General features: G+C 38.5%; 1 protein-coding gene across 4 annotated transcripts in view; it reads right to left on the bottom strand.

Annotated features, from left to right (window-relative positions):
- The window catches only part of ENTREP1 (endosomal transmembrane epsin interactor 1), a 33,048-nt gene extending 19,736 nt beyond the window's left edge, over positions 1 to 13,312 (bottom strand). The window contains exons 1-4 of one of the 4 annotated variants that reach the window (XM_058167362.1): positions 12,209 to 13,183; positions 7,782 to 7,838; positions 2,006 to 2,116; positions 1,394 to 1,522 (exon numbers count right to left, since the gene is read on the bottom strand). In XM_058167362.1, coding sequence (XP_058023345.1) covers positions 1,394 to 1,522; positions 2,006 to 2,116; positions 7,782 to 7,838; positions 12,209 to 12,547 — 636 coding nt within the window. In that variant the 5' untranslated portion in view covers positions 12,548 to 13,183. Of the gene's footprint in view, positions 1 to 1,393; positions 1,523 to 2,005; positions 2,117 to 7,781; positions 7,839 to 12,035; positions 12,180 to 12,208; positions 13,184 to 13,207 lie in introns of those variants that run through there. The other 3 variants (XM_058167363.1, XM_058167364.1, XM_058167366.1) reach the window with 3 other exon arrangements.
- Positions 13,313 to 13,704: the final 392 nt, after the last annotated feature.

Below are 13,704 nucleotides of genomic sequence, written 5' to 3'. Positions count from 1 at the left end.
TAATCCACAAAGAGATTCATATCTATAAATTTATTTTTCAATTTAAATATAAGTTTTAATGCCTGTTAAGAGATTATGATCACTTCTATAGATTTGTGAGCATGTTTTAGTATCTCTGGTGGTTCAGATAAGTTGTTTTGTAAATCTTATCAAATGTCTGCTTCTGTGAGAACCAAAGCAACAAGTTAACCCTTTTTAGGGCCATGCTACAAGTTATATTTTTCATATAGTTTGGCCTGCAATGAAAGATGTTTCTTTTTATACAGATAGCCAGCCCTGGGACCCATCTAGATGGAGATTTAGCACTAAGTAAAGGAATTTTAAACCTTAGCCTATCACTGCAGTATGGATACGGAATTGGAACTCCACACCATCTATTTGTGTGGAACTAAGCTTATGCCTAGGTCAAGGCCCATGACAAATGTACTGAGTATGGGGAATAACAGGAAGAACTAGAAATCTTAATATGGATCTGGAAGGTGAAACTTACAAGGAATGGCTAGAGATATTGGGCATGATCATCTCGGAGAAGAGAACTGTGGGGAGATGTGACAGCTGCTCTCAAGTAGTCCAGTGGTTGGCATGTAGAAGATGGGGCAGAGCTATTTGGAAATGTTGCGGAAATCAGCATAAAAAAAAAAACAGGTTTAAATTACAAGAAAATGAAATGTGGTTGAACATCAGGAAAAAAAATCCTAAAGGTAAGAACCATTCAACACTGGAACTGACTCCCTTGGGAAGTGGTAAACTCTTTTTGAAGGTATTGAAAGAAAGGCTGTATGCCAGACATGTTACAATAGTGATTCCCTATCATCCACACCAAAGTTGTGATACAGATACAGATTTCTAACAGCTATTTGAGGAAAATAAATATTGTACTCAAGTGAAAATCATTGAACAACGAACATCATTGTAACATGAACATCAATCCTGAGAGACAAAGCTATGTATTCCAATTTTTACCTTACACTGTCATATTTCCAGATGCAAGAATATGATTGAGTTTACATACAGTTGTATTTTGTAAATATGAAAGGATGGGGGAGTAGATTTTAATTCCAGAGCAAAAAGAGTAGAACGTTTTCTTTTAAAGAATATGATTTCTACAAAGAAGACTCTCACTTTATACACATCCAACTTTCCCTTCTTCATGCAGAATGTGCATTCTGATAAAGTCAACAAGTCCTACATATAGTCCCTGACATGACCAAACATGGTCAAATAAAGTTATATGTTGTCTTTTTTTCCTCAGTATTTCCTCCTACAGGTCCTGAATAAAAAGGCATCAAAAAGTCTGGAAGTTCTGCATTGGAAAGAAATCAATATTATACTTAATCATGTTTCTATTTATAGCAGTTTATTTACAACCACTAGTCAGTATTAGTAACCTTACTTTGAGTAGAAGGTGAACTGAACTGCATGATTGGATTGCATACAATTGCAATGCATTTTCTTTCTCAGTGCATTTTGCTGGCATAAATTCTTCACAGCAGAAACAAATTTTATTTTCAGCAACATCTACCTTTAATATTGAGAAGAGTAAGCATTTGAATTAGTAATTTAAAAGCAATGTTTTATATACAGCAACATCAAAATGTTGTCAAATTAAATCAAAAGATTAATAATCCATAATGTAAAATACAATTTACTGTTACAAGATACATACAACGTTGTTAAGGAATTGCTACGTGGAACAATAAAATATATTATTGCTTTGTCTATTATCTGTTAATAGATAAAGTAAATTAAATAACTTAATTAATGGAAATTAAAGAACTTTCATAGCTTTCTATTTAAAGCCTTAGATTCTCAAAAACCTATATAAGAATGTAGGTATTTGATTTGAACAGAAGAAAATCACAGATTTATACATTTAATATTAGGGTTTCAGATATTATTTCATTAATGCAGAATAGTAATAATTAGTTATTTAAGTGTAGAACATTACAATTATTGTTATTTGTTATACTCTGAATATCTACTTTAAACACAAATATCTTCTCACCAGATCACACTTAGGGACACTGGACACAAATTGAGCACCTTGGCATCCAAGGATAAAGCCAGCCAGGTTCAAGAGAACACAAATAACAGAAAGCAAAACAAACAAGTTAACCTAGAACAAATAAAAATTGCACAGTGAATGACAACATTCAAACATGTGGGTTTCTTTAATATTCAATATATATCCTATCATGAGGAAAATTCTCACCCAAACAGTGAATGCATGTGGATCTGCACGTGCACAGGTTTACTTCCCACAACTAGCTGGCTACAGCCTATATTGGGCTCAACTGTGCAAATAAAATGCACATAAAATCCATTTTCAATACAAATATAACAATTTAGGAAGGACCCTAATCTCAAATGATATAGAAACATTTGAATATTAAGTGAAATAAAGATTAAACTCTGATACTGTTGCATTATTCAATGCATTCAGTATTTCAATTATCTAAAATACATTAGTATCTAAGTAATATTATAATGAAATAAATACTCAATTGCAAATAATGAGATAGAAGCCATTATTTCACACCCTATTAAGGACAATAATATTTAAAGAATTTAAATTACCATTTCTTTTTCTCTATATCCAGAAATAAAATATAGGTAAGATAACAACTGTTCGTTTTGCTAAAAGGCACAGTGCGGAAAACGCAGAGTGAATAACTAATATAATGCCCAGGTTTTCTTAACTGGAGCCATTAAAATTTGTGATTCCTAAAATGTAAGCAAAGACTTTTTTGATAAAAGTGTTAGTGTTCTCTATTGTTTTTTGCCCAGAATATTTTCCAATTTCCAGATCAGGTGTGTAGCCCTGGCATTCCTTGGTAATCTCAATTCCAAATATTCGCCATGCCCAATACAATATTGTTTAGCTTCCAAATCCATAGTAGGCCAGCAATCTGCTGAGATAGTTGGGAATTAAATACTGTATTTTTTGGACTATAAGACGCCCCGGAGTATAAGACGCCCCTTAGTTTTTGGGGGGGAAAATAACAAAAAGCTGATTGGCTGATGGATCAGCCTCCCGGAATACCCCCAATCAGCTGTTCCCAGAGGTGAATTTTAGCAACAGGTTCATTGATTGTGAGCTCTGCACCTTGCTTTTTTTTCTGCCTCTGTAACCTCTGTTTCAGAGGCTTTTTTTCTGAAGCTCCATTTCAGAGGCTTTTTTCAGCCTCTGAAACCTCAGTTTCAGAGGCTGGGAGGGGCTACATTCAGAGTATAAGACACACCCATATTTTCACTCTCTTTTTTGGGGGGAAAAGGTGCATCTTATACTCCGAGAAATACGGTAGTTGTTCTAAATTATTTTTGAAGTGAAGTGATGTTATTCAAACTTTGAATGATACAGATCATTTCCTTTTAATGCAGAGAATGTGGAAGTAAATGTTTAAGAACTGCAAACAAAGAAAGCTCAGTTACAAATGAGAAGCAGTGGATGTAAAGGATGTACGTTCTGTATTTTTATTACTTCCAAGACTCCTTTGAAACCATATATATTTTCTCAACTTTTAAAAAAATAGTAGAGATAATTTATCATTGTATATTTTGAATATTCAAATCCTTTATCACTTCATCGCTTATATTTATTCAACTTGTATTTCTTAAAAAACCTTTATACATATTATGGTTAAAAATACGTTTAAAGCAAAGTATATATTTACATATATACCATACATAAAAAAGTATTGCATTATAGTAAAATAATAACTTAAGGAAATATAGTAGTAATCAATATTATAGTAATGTAATATTTCTTGAAGGGCTGAAATTCTTAAAGAAACCTTTTTAACTATGTTTATGGTTATGGAAATTATAAAACTGAAAATTACAGCAGTAGAACCTGACAGGTTTCCAATGGAAAAAGCTTTTTTATATTTAGCACATCAATAGCAAAATTACTTATTTATTCATAATTGCTTACTGTCTACCACATTAAGACAAGACAAGCTGATATCTCAGAGAGTATTTGAATTATTTATTATTTATTTGTTGTTTTTAAAATTGTATAATACTCTTCAAATTCAGATATTCCTGCTGAGATATATTTACTTTATGGCACTACACCAACTAGATTTTACTGCTTTACAACCTGATCCTACTTCTGATAAATATTTCAAGTATCAGCTAGGTTTTGTATGCCAAAAAGTGGGGTAACAAACATAATTTATTCCAAGTGCCTTTCGGAGAGGACTAGATATAGTCATGGCTGAAAGTGTTGGCACCCCAGAAATTTTTCCAGAAAATCAAGTATTTCTCACAGAAAAGTATTGCAGTAACACATGTTTTGCTATACACATGTTTATTCCCTTTGTGTGTATTGGAACAAAACAAAAAAAGGCAGGGAAAAAAACAAATTGGACATAATGTCACACAAAACTCCAAAAATGGGCTGGACAAAATTATTGGCACCCTTAACTTAATACTTGGTTGCACACCCTTTGGAAAAAATAACTGAAATCAGTCGCTTCCTATAACCATCAATAAGCTTCTTACACCTCTCACCTGGAATTTTGGACCTTTTGCAAACTGCTCCAGGTCTCTCCTATTGGAAGGGCACCTTTTCCCAACAGCAATTTTAAGATCTCTCCACAGGTGTTCAATGGGATTTAGATCTGGACTCATTACTGGCCACTTCAGAACTCTCCAGCGCTTTGTTGCTATCCATTTCTGGGTGCTTTTTGACGTATGTTTGGGGTCATTGTCCTGCTGGAAGACCCAAGATCTCGGACGCAAACCCAGCTTTCTGACACTGGGCTCTATAGTGCGACCCAAAATCCTTTGGTAATCCTCAGATTTCATGATGCCTTGCACACAGTCAAGGCACCCAATGCCAGAGGCAGCAAAACAATCCCAAAACATCATTGAACCTCCACCATATTTCACTGTAGATACTGTGTTCTTTTCTTTGTAGGCCTCATTCTGTTTTCGATAAACAGTAGAATGATGTGCTTTACCAACAAGCTCTATCTTGGTCTCATCTGTCCACAAGACGTTTTCCCAGAAGGATTTTGGCTTACCCAAGTACATTTTGGCAAACTGTAGTCTTGCTTTTTTATGTCTCTGTGTCAGCAGTGGGGTCCTCCTGGGTCTCCTGCCATAACGTTTCATTTCATTTATATGTTGACGGATAGTTCGCGCTGACACTGATGCTCCCTGAGCTTGAATTTCTTTGGAATGTGTTTGGGGCTGCTTATCCACCATCCGGACTATCCTGCGTTGCAACCTTTCATCAATTTTTCTCTTCTGTTCACGCCCAGGGAGATTAGCTACAGTGCCATGGGTTGCAAACTTCTTGATAATGTTGTGCACTGTGGACAAAGGAAAATCTAGATCTCTGGAGATGGACTTGTAACCTTGAGATTGTTGATATTTTTCCACAATTTTGGTTCTCAAGTCCTCAGACAGTTCTCTTCCCCTCTTTTCTGTTGTCCATGCTTAGTGTCGCACACAGAGACACACAATGCACACTAAGTGAACTTCTCTCCTTTTTATCTGCTTTCAGGTGTGATTTTTATATTACCCACACCTATTACTTGCCCCAGGTGAGTTTAAAAAAGCATGCTTGAAACAATCTTATTTATCCACAATTTTGAAAGGGTGCCAATAATTTTTTTCCAGCCCATTTTTGGAGTTTTGTGTGACATTATGTCCAATTTGCTTTTTTTCCTGCCTTTTTTTGTTTTGTTCCAATACACACAAAGGGAATAACATGTGTATAGCAAAACATGTGTTACTGCAATACTTTTCTATGAGAAATACTTGATCTTCTGGAAAAATTTCTGGGGTGCCAACACTTTCGGCCATGACTGTATATTTTAAAAACACCATAGAATCTTCTACAGCCTAACTGCACGCCTGCAGCCCTAAATTCCATTTTAACATTATAGCTAAGTATGGATCCCACGGCTTGAATACAAGAAATTATTCTCTTCCCATTTTATCTAGCTTACACTTTATTTACTACTTTATCTTACAAAGAAAAGGGAAAATTCTTTTTCCCCTAACCCTGAGGGAAAATAGGTATACCATTTCATTGTTTGTCATTCTGTGCAACGAAGTAAAATATTACAGTTTGATATCCCAGAGGATATTGTAAGAACATGCTATTCTGATAAATTGATTGTTTTACTACAAAACATCTAACACTGCCAATTTGCTAAAATGAGTAGCACTATACAAGTAGACACAATAATGTGTATACATCCAAAAGAAAAATACTTTCTGGAATAAAGACAGAAATTATCTGATGCCATCTCTCCTGGAGTGCTGTTGGGAGAAAACTAGAACTAGTCTGACTAGAATAGGTAAAAGCCTATGTTAGGGATTGCCTTCTGGTGATACAGGCAGCAAAACATTAATATTTCTCCATCCTTATTGCATCCACAGATAGTAATTCAGCAGCTCTGTTTTAGGTAACTCAATTATATTTTGAATCTGGGCCAGCCAAGTGAGGCTAATTAAGGTTCTGCTCCAGTGCATTAAAGCTGGATAGGGAAGAACTGTCTCCAACTGAATCCCAGCAACACCAAGTGACAGGCTGTTTGAATTTGAGAAATATCTGGGAATATTCCATCTCTGACTTTGACTGAGGGAACACTTCCCCCTTCTAAACTGAGATGCAGTCTGGGAGGTGAGGTTGGGTTTTCTTGGACTTGCAGTTCCTGCTTGAAGAAGTGTCTCCTGGGGCCAGGAAGGCAAGATACATCTTTTCCTAATTTGGGAGGCCCTTCAAACAGTAATCCGTGCCCTAGTAACCTTGTGGCTTGATTTCTGTAATGCTCTCTAGATGTGGCTTATCCTTGATAATTACTTTAATTAGTCCAAGCATATAGCAGTACCAGCTCTGCTATGTGAGCTGCACTTGCTGCCAGTTTGCTTCAGAGTGCCATTCAAGGTACCGGTTGTTATCTATAATGCCCTACAAGGTATAGGGTCTGGTTACTTGAGGGACTCCCTGTCTCCAGTAGCATGTGCTTGGCTAATTTGGTCCTGAGGGTTGGCACATTCCGAATTCTTTTGATTAGACAATGTCAATTTTCAGGATCCTGACAGGGTGCCTTCTCTGTAGCAACGCCTACCATCTGGAACAAAGTTTGACATCTGGACTCACTCTGTTGTTGTTTAGAAAATCTGGCTCTTCACCCAAGCTTTCAGCAAGGGACGGTGAGACCCGTCACATTTTTGTGCTTGCCATCTTTAATCTTTATTTTTAATCTTCTATTGATTTTATTATAATTAATTTGATTGTGAGTCATTGAGAGATGGGCAGTATACAAATTTAATAAATCATCATCAAACAATCACTACCCTATAGAATGCAAATAACATTACATTGATAAACTCTTCATAATTATGTGGATGCAATATTAGAAGCAATAGAAATTGTGTATATAAGAAATATCAAGGACTTAATGAGTTTGTTAGCCGTTCCACTGTAGAAAAAAAAAAGTTTAGAAAGCAGCTGTTGACTTCAAGGCTTAAATACAAGATACACTACTTTAGAAATTTAAATTTATTGAAACTTTCTCAGAATCACTTCTTCAAATCTGCGGTAAATTACATATGTGTGGAAATATAATTATAAGTTACACCGAACTATAACGTGTAGTTGAAATAATTTCATTAAAAATGAGAAAATTTTGCCTTAAGAGACATCCATTTACATGAGGAAAGTAAGATTCATTTTTAATAGTCAGGCTATCCCCTTAAAAAATGTGATATTCTCTGCTTATAATAGTTGAATCAGAATCATATTAACCAACACATACCAAAAGTATCATGGGTCTCTTCCATATTGTTAATCCTATAATCCCTGATAAAATGACCTGCAACAATAAAACAAACTGTTATGAAGGACTGAGAGAATATTAGTCATGACTTTACATGATAAAGATCAGCAAAATCCTATTCTTCCAGCAGATGTAAAATACTTCTCATAATGTAGACTTAAAATGAAACACAGGCTTACAAATTTTAATATATTGGAAAAAGATCTATTCAACTGTGGTATCCAAGTTTTGAAGTAGTACAAGTGGTCTTAATTGGATAGTAATATAACCTTTGGAATGTTATTAGGGCTTTTGAAAGTAACTCTTTTCCTCATATAAAGTGCTTAAAAATCACTGAAATGAGACTGCTAAGAAGTAAGTAAATCCACATGTTTTAAAAAGATAACCATACTAAAATAATACAATATAAGATGCAACGTTAAACCTATTAAGACATTTATACTTTTCATTTTCGAATCTTACTAATGAGGAAAAAAGGAACTTGAAATGAGGACTGGAAAAAAAGCCCTTAGCTTGCAATTAGCTTTAATAGGAAATTAATAATCATATCTATCTGCCTAGATGTCCTATGTTTATCTGAACCAAGGGACCTTTCAATCTTGGCATGAAGATTTATTGCAGATCCCTTCTTTACTTTCTAAGAGGAAGGGATGACCATCATAACTTCTAGTCCAAGGTTATAGTAGTGCCCTGGCAGGTCTGTTGTAACTTTGGTCGCTAAGCAATGGTCATAAGTCAAGGACTTCCTGTAAAAGGTTTTATAGTACAAATCAAAGGCCTTCTAGCAGTTTTGAACCTATGGGCAGTGGTGGGTTGCCCCCCGGTTCACACCGGTTCTATAGAACTGGTAGTAAAACCAGCGGGAGGCTCTTCCCACTGACCTGAACGTCATCAAAAGCGATCTGCGCATGCGCAGAAGCTTCTGCGCATGCGTAGAAGGGTGCACGCATGCGCAAGCAAAGCAAGCATGCGCAGGTACGATGTGAACCGGTAGTAAAGGTAAGTAGAACCCACTCCTGCCTATGGGCTGTACATATCCTGGGAAATGCTGGAGTTACTGCAAGGAATCTATGATCTGTTCCCCAAGAACAGATGCTGATTCAAAATCTTTTGCTACCTGGGGTGAGATGGAGAGAAATACTAGGCTGGCCTAGAAGAGAAATTAGAAAGAATGGTAACAGCTAATTTGGATTGCTTCCTGTATATTTTCACTTGGCCAATATTCACATTTCTCTCGCTCCCAGTATTAGCAATTAGAAATCCTTTTTCACTACTGCCCTATTCCCTACTGACATCTCACAGCCTCTACCTACAGGGTCACACCAATAGCTTCTATCCAGAGGCAGGTCTGAGAAACCAAGAAAAAAAAATGTTGTGGTTCAGCTGACCAGTGTTTTTAATGCAACTCTTAAAGTGGCAATATCTTTTGTCAGATTCACCAGGAAACCTGAAAGAAAATCACACCGTGCTTCTACAAAGACTCTTCTGAATCATTTTCAAATCATGCTAAGCCAACTATCTGACTCTACATCCCTCTACCTGTTGTGAAGCTTGTTTCCCCATACTGGTAGTCCTCAACTTATGACCACAATTGAGTCAAAAATTTCCACTGCTAAGCAAGGCAATTGTTAAAACAGTTTTTCCCATTTACAACCTTTCTTACTATAGTTGTTAAGTGAATCACTGCAGTTGTTAAGGTAGTAACAGTGAATCTGGCTTCCACAAAGACTTCATTTGTCCGAAGGTTACAAAAGATGACTACATGACTCCGGGACACTGCAGCCATTATAAACACATGCCAGTTGCCACGTGTCTAAATTTTAATACTTATGACCATGGGAATGCTGCAATGGTCATAAGTGTGAAAATGGTCATGTCAGTTTTTCCAGTGCCACTGTAACTTTGAACTAAACAAAAGTTTGCAAGTTGACGACTACCTGTACGACATTACTCTTTCTAAATGTGGGTTTATTATTTTTCTTAAAATTTTAAACAAAGTTTAACATTTGATTCGGTTATTTGTATATTTGTATACACCTTTTTTAACTAGAAAATTAATGGGTCTATATCTGGAAGTGCCTACATTTACCATTAAGCTGTTGTGAACAGAGTAATGCAAGTTATGGAAAATATTAAAAAGTTTAATTTTTACATTACTTTCAAATGTAAGTATTCAAATGGACAGATGCTAATATAAATATGGTACTAAATTATTTACCTTGGTGATTAATCAAGAAAAGATGTTTAAAATTTTTTTAAAAATATCATTTTCCACACATACAAAGATTGCATCATTTGGGCAATTCACAAGCAGCTACTAAGATGTTTGATGTGAACAACAGTAATTAATCTATTAAGGATGATAGATCTCAATTGGCAGTTAGCATCACAAAGGAGACATAGCAGAATTTACAAAGGGTCTGACTTGCCAGTACAGATGCAGTGGAACAGCTGCTTCACAAAGTAATAGACAAAAAAATATGCAAAGCAAAAAAGGTGAGAGAAAATAAGAATCTACAAAGTAAATTACAATATTCTGATTACTCTCCTCTCTCCACTTATGTCTACAGAAACAGATTCCTATATTTACTGCAACTTCATAAGAATAAAAATATATAAAGTTGTTGCTTGTTAGTGTCCACTAAGGTGGAATTTGAAATTATGCTTTGCAATATTGCTCATTATGTATTTAGAAAGAAGAGTTCTAGCCTATGATCATCATATCAATACTGCCTAATCATTGTGTACTTTCAAGACACAATCACACAGATCATTTTATTGGCCACAAATATTAAATAATTTACTGACTCCAAATTCTTTGAGATACACTCATCTTTAAATTAAAATTAAAATTAGAATTTGAGTTCTCCAATGTCTGTGTACAGCCTGCAAGGCATTTATGGTTGGAAGTCTTTTCACAAGAAAATGTATCACCAATTATATCAGAGGAAAGAGACATTTTCCAACTACCTAGGAATCTCATAAAGCTACAAATTAATATATCAATGTAGATATATAATTTTGAAATCTTAGGAGATATGGTTACTTCTGCTCATATTTTTCTAAATGACATTTAATAGGTTTTGCTTCCTCACTCAGTGGCTGGGACAGTATCTGCAATTCAGAAAGTCTGTAACCTTTTGAGAGAGAGTTAGATGCTGCACTGAGGCAAAAGATTAATCCATGAATGAAAGCAAAATCCATAGCAAATGAGACTTGCTTTCATGAATGCGTTCAGCTGACTTTGCAAATATATATAAGCAGGAAGCCTTTTATTAAATAAGACAATACCTCACTACATTCTAGGAGAGGCTTAAAGAATGAAAATAAATTACAACACATCTATATTAAGCAATTATGCTTAACAGCAATTTCACAAGGCATGACAAATAATAAACCAGTATTATCTGGAATCTTGTTCACTACTATAGTTGGTTCTATGCTTTCACATCAACCAGGCTTTTCAAAAATGCAGGGACAACACTGGAACAGAGCCTAAGAGCATTAAATGTTTTTATTTGCATTATTAATATAAAACATTCAGAAGTAAAGAAAGGAAATGTTCCCTTACAATTCCTATAGTTTTTCATTTTAAGTTATTTCATTAACATACTAAGTAAACTATTGGGAGCTTCCTAAATGTAATGCCCTCAAATAAACGCCACAAGTTAAAATCAAACTTAATTGGGGCTACAAGATTTGGGCGATCAAAAATCCAAAACACAACCGAGCTGGATGCCAGCAAACGGATTCCGAAAACCGCCATCGCCCTAATTTTTGTAGCTCTTATATGGCAGTTTCTAACCTCAACGGCTAACAATGCCGTTTCCAACTTCCCATTCCCCCAATCCAATTTTTAGCCAATCCGTTTAAATCACGATTCGTTTCCAACTTCCCATTCCCCAATCCAATTTTTAGCCAATCCGTTTAAATCACGATTCGTTTCAACTCTTCCGGAAAACGAAAACCGCCATCGCCCTAATTTTTGTAGCTCTTATATGGCAGTCCTAACCTCAACGGCTAACAATGCCGTTTCCAACTCTTCCGGAAAACGAAAACCGCCATCGCCCTAATTTTTGTAGCCCTTATATGGCAGTCCTAACCTCAACGGCTAACAATGCCGTTTCCAACTTCCCATTCCCCCAATCCAATTTTTAGCCAATCCGTATAAATCACGATTCGTTTCTAACTCTTCCCGGGAAAACGAAAACCGCCCGTTCTGTAGCGTCCAACCTTGCAGGGTTGTTGTGAGCATCAATACACCTGGGACGCTGCCAAGCCTAAAGTCTGTTTCGAAGAGGAGGAGGAACGGTAACGTAGAAACTCCAAGCAGGTGGCTTAACATAGAAGCTAGGCTGGAAAACAACCGCCGAGGCGAGAAAAGGGCCCGGCCGGGGGCCACTTACCGAGGAGCCGGCCCAGAAGGGACAGGAGTTCTTCACCTGCGGGGAGTTGCTGAGGGAAAGCGCCCCAAAACTTAGGGCCACCATGCTGCATCCCAAAATCAACTGCAGCAGCCCCAGGGACAGCAGCGGTCTGGCCGGCAGCGGGCTCTGGCCGGCAGCAGACGAGGCCCCGTTCAAACCTGAAGCCAAGGGGGAGAGGGAGGCTGGCCAGGGCTGCCGGAAGCGGGAGCTGGACCAGCGGAGCCGACGAGGAGGCGGCAGGGGCGGCGGGTTTGAGACGGCGGCAGCCCCCGCTGAGCAAGGTCTGCCCACCTCAGAGACCGCCGAGAGCCGCGCCATGGGACAGCAGGAGCCCGGCACCACCACCGGCAGAGACCTGAGGCGGGGAGGAGGAGGAAGAGAGTCGGCCAACTCCGAGCGGTTCCCCGGGTGGCCTCCTGCGGTTGAGGCGGCTGGCCAAGCCCAGGTCCCGTCTACCGGAGCCTGCCGGCAGTTCACTCCCGGCAGCTGCTTCGCTCACGCGCTCAAGGCAGGCGGTCGTGAGCGCCCGCTTTTCGCCTCGCGCTCCCTAGGCCTCTGCTGCTGGCGGTTCTAAGTGGTGGCGGGGCCCCTCCCACCTTCCCCGCCGTCTTGCGCGGATCGTCCGACCTCCCGCTGCTTGGACCCCGCGCCGTCTTGCTCGGGCGGGAGGAGGAAACCAGCTCCCCGACCCTCTCAGCCCGACCCTCCCTTTCCGCCCACAGGCTCCGAAGCCTTGCCGCCTATATTCCCTGGGGGAGACTGCTCCCTCACGGCCTGTAGCCGTTCTAAATCTGCTCCTCTGGCAAATTAACCACCGCTCGGAAGCCCCCTCCCGCAACTACTGCCAACTCGCTGCCAAACTTTTGAACCCATCCCGGCTGTTTAACTCCATGCCTCGCAAGGCTCCCGCCGGGCTCGTCCCACCCACTGAAACGCGCAACCCACAAACTTCTCCCGGGCTCCACCGAAAAGTCAAACCTCCGGATCGTTCACTTCCGCCCTTGATAAGGACTCCCCTTTGGGTTGCAGCGGAGGTCCCAGCTGCCGGCCCAGCTTCTTTAGCCAGCCGAGGCCAGCGGTTGTCAGAACGATCCCTGCCGGATAATCCGGCGGAGCACCTTGCTGCTCCCCTATTCGAAAGCCAGGCAGCCCCAATTGTCACTACTTATTTAAGCCCCAACTCTTCGTCCTCCCTCCCATTTAGATAGAATAGAATAGAATAGAATAGAATAGAATAGAATAGAATAGAATAGAATAGAATAGAATAGATTTTTTTATTGGCCAAGTGTGATTGGACACACAAGGAATTGATCTTAGTGCATATGCTCTCAGTGTACATAAAAGAAGATACGTTCGTCAAGAATCATAAGTACAACACTTAATGGTAGTCATAGGGAAACAATATAAATCTTAAGGATACCAGCAACAAGGTTAGAGTCATATAGTCATATAAGTGGGAGGAGATAGTGGGGGGA

Source organism: Ahaetulla prasina, chromosome 2 (genome assembly GCF_028640845.1).
Source record: "Ahaetulla prasina isolate Xishuangbanna chromosome 2, ASM2864084v1, whole genome shotgun sequence".
Classification (NCBI taxonomy): Eukaryota; Metazoa; Chordata; class Lepidosauria; order Squamata; family Colubridae; genus Ahaetulla; species Ahaetulla prasina.
The sequence above is the reverse complement of the archived record's forward strand: the minus strand, read 5'-3'. Positions and strand labels throughout refer to the sequence as shown.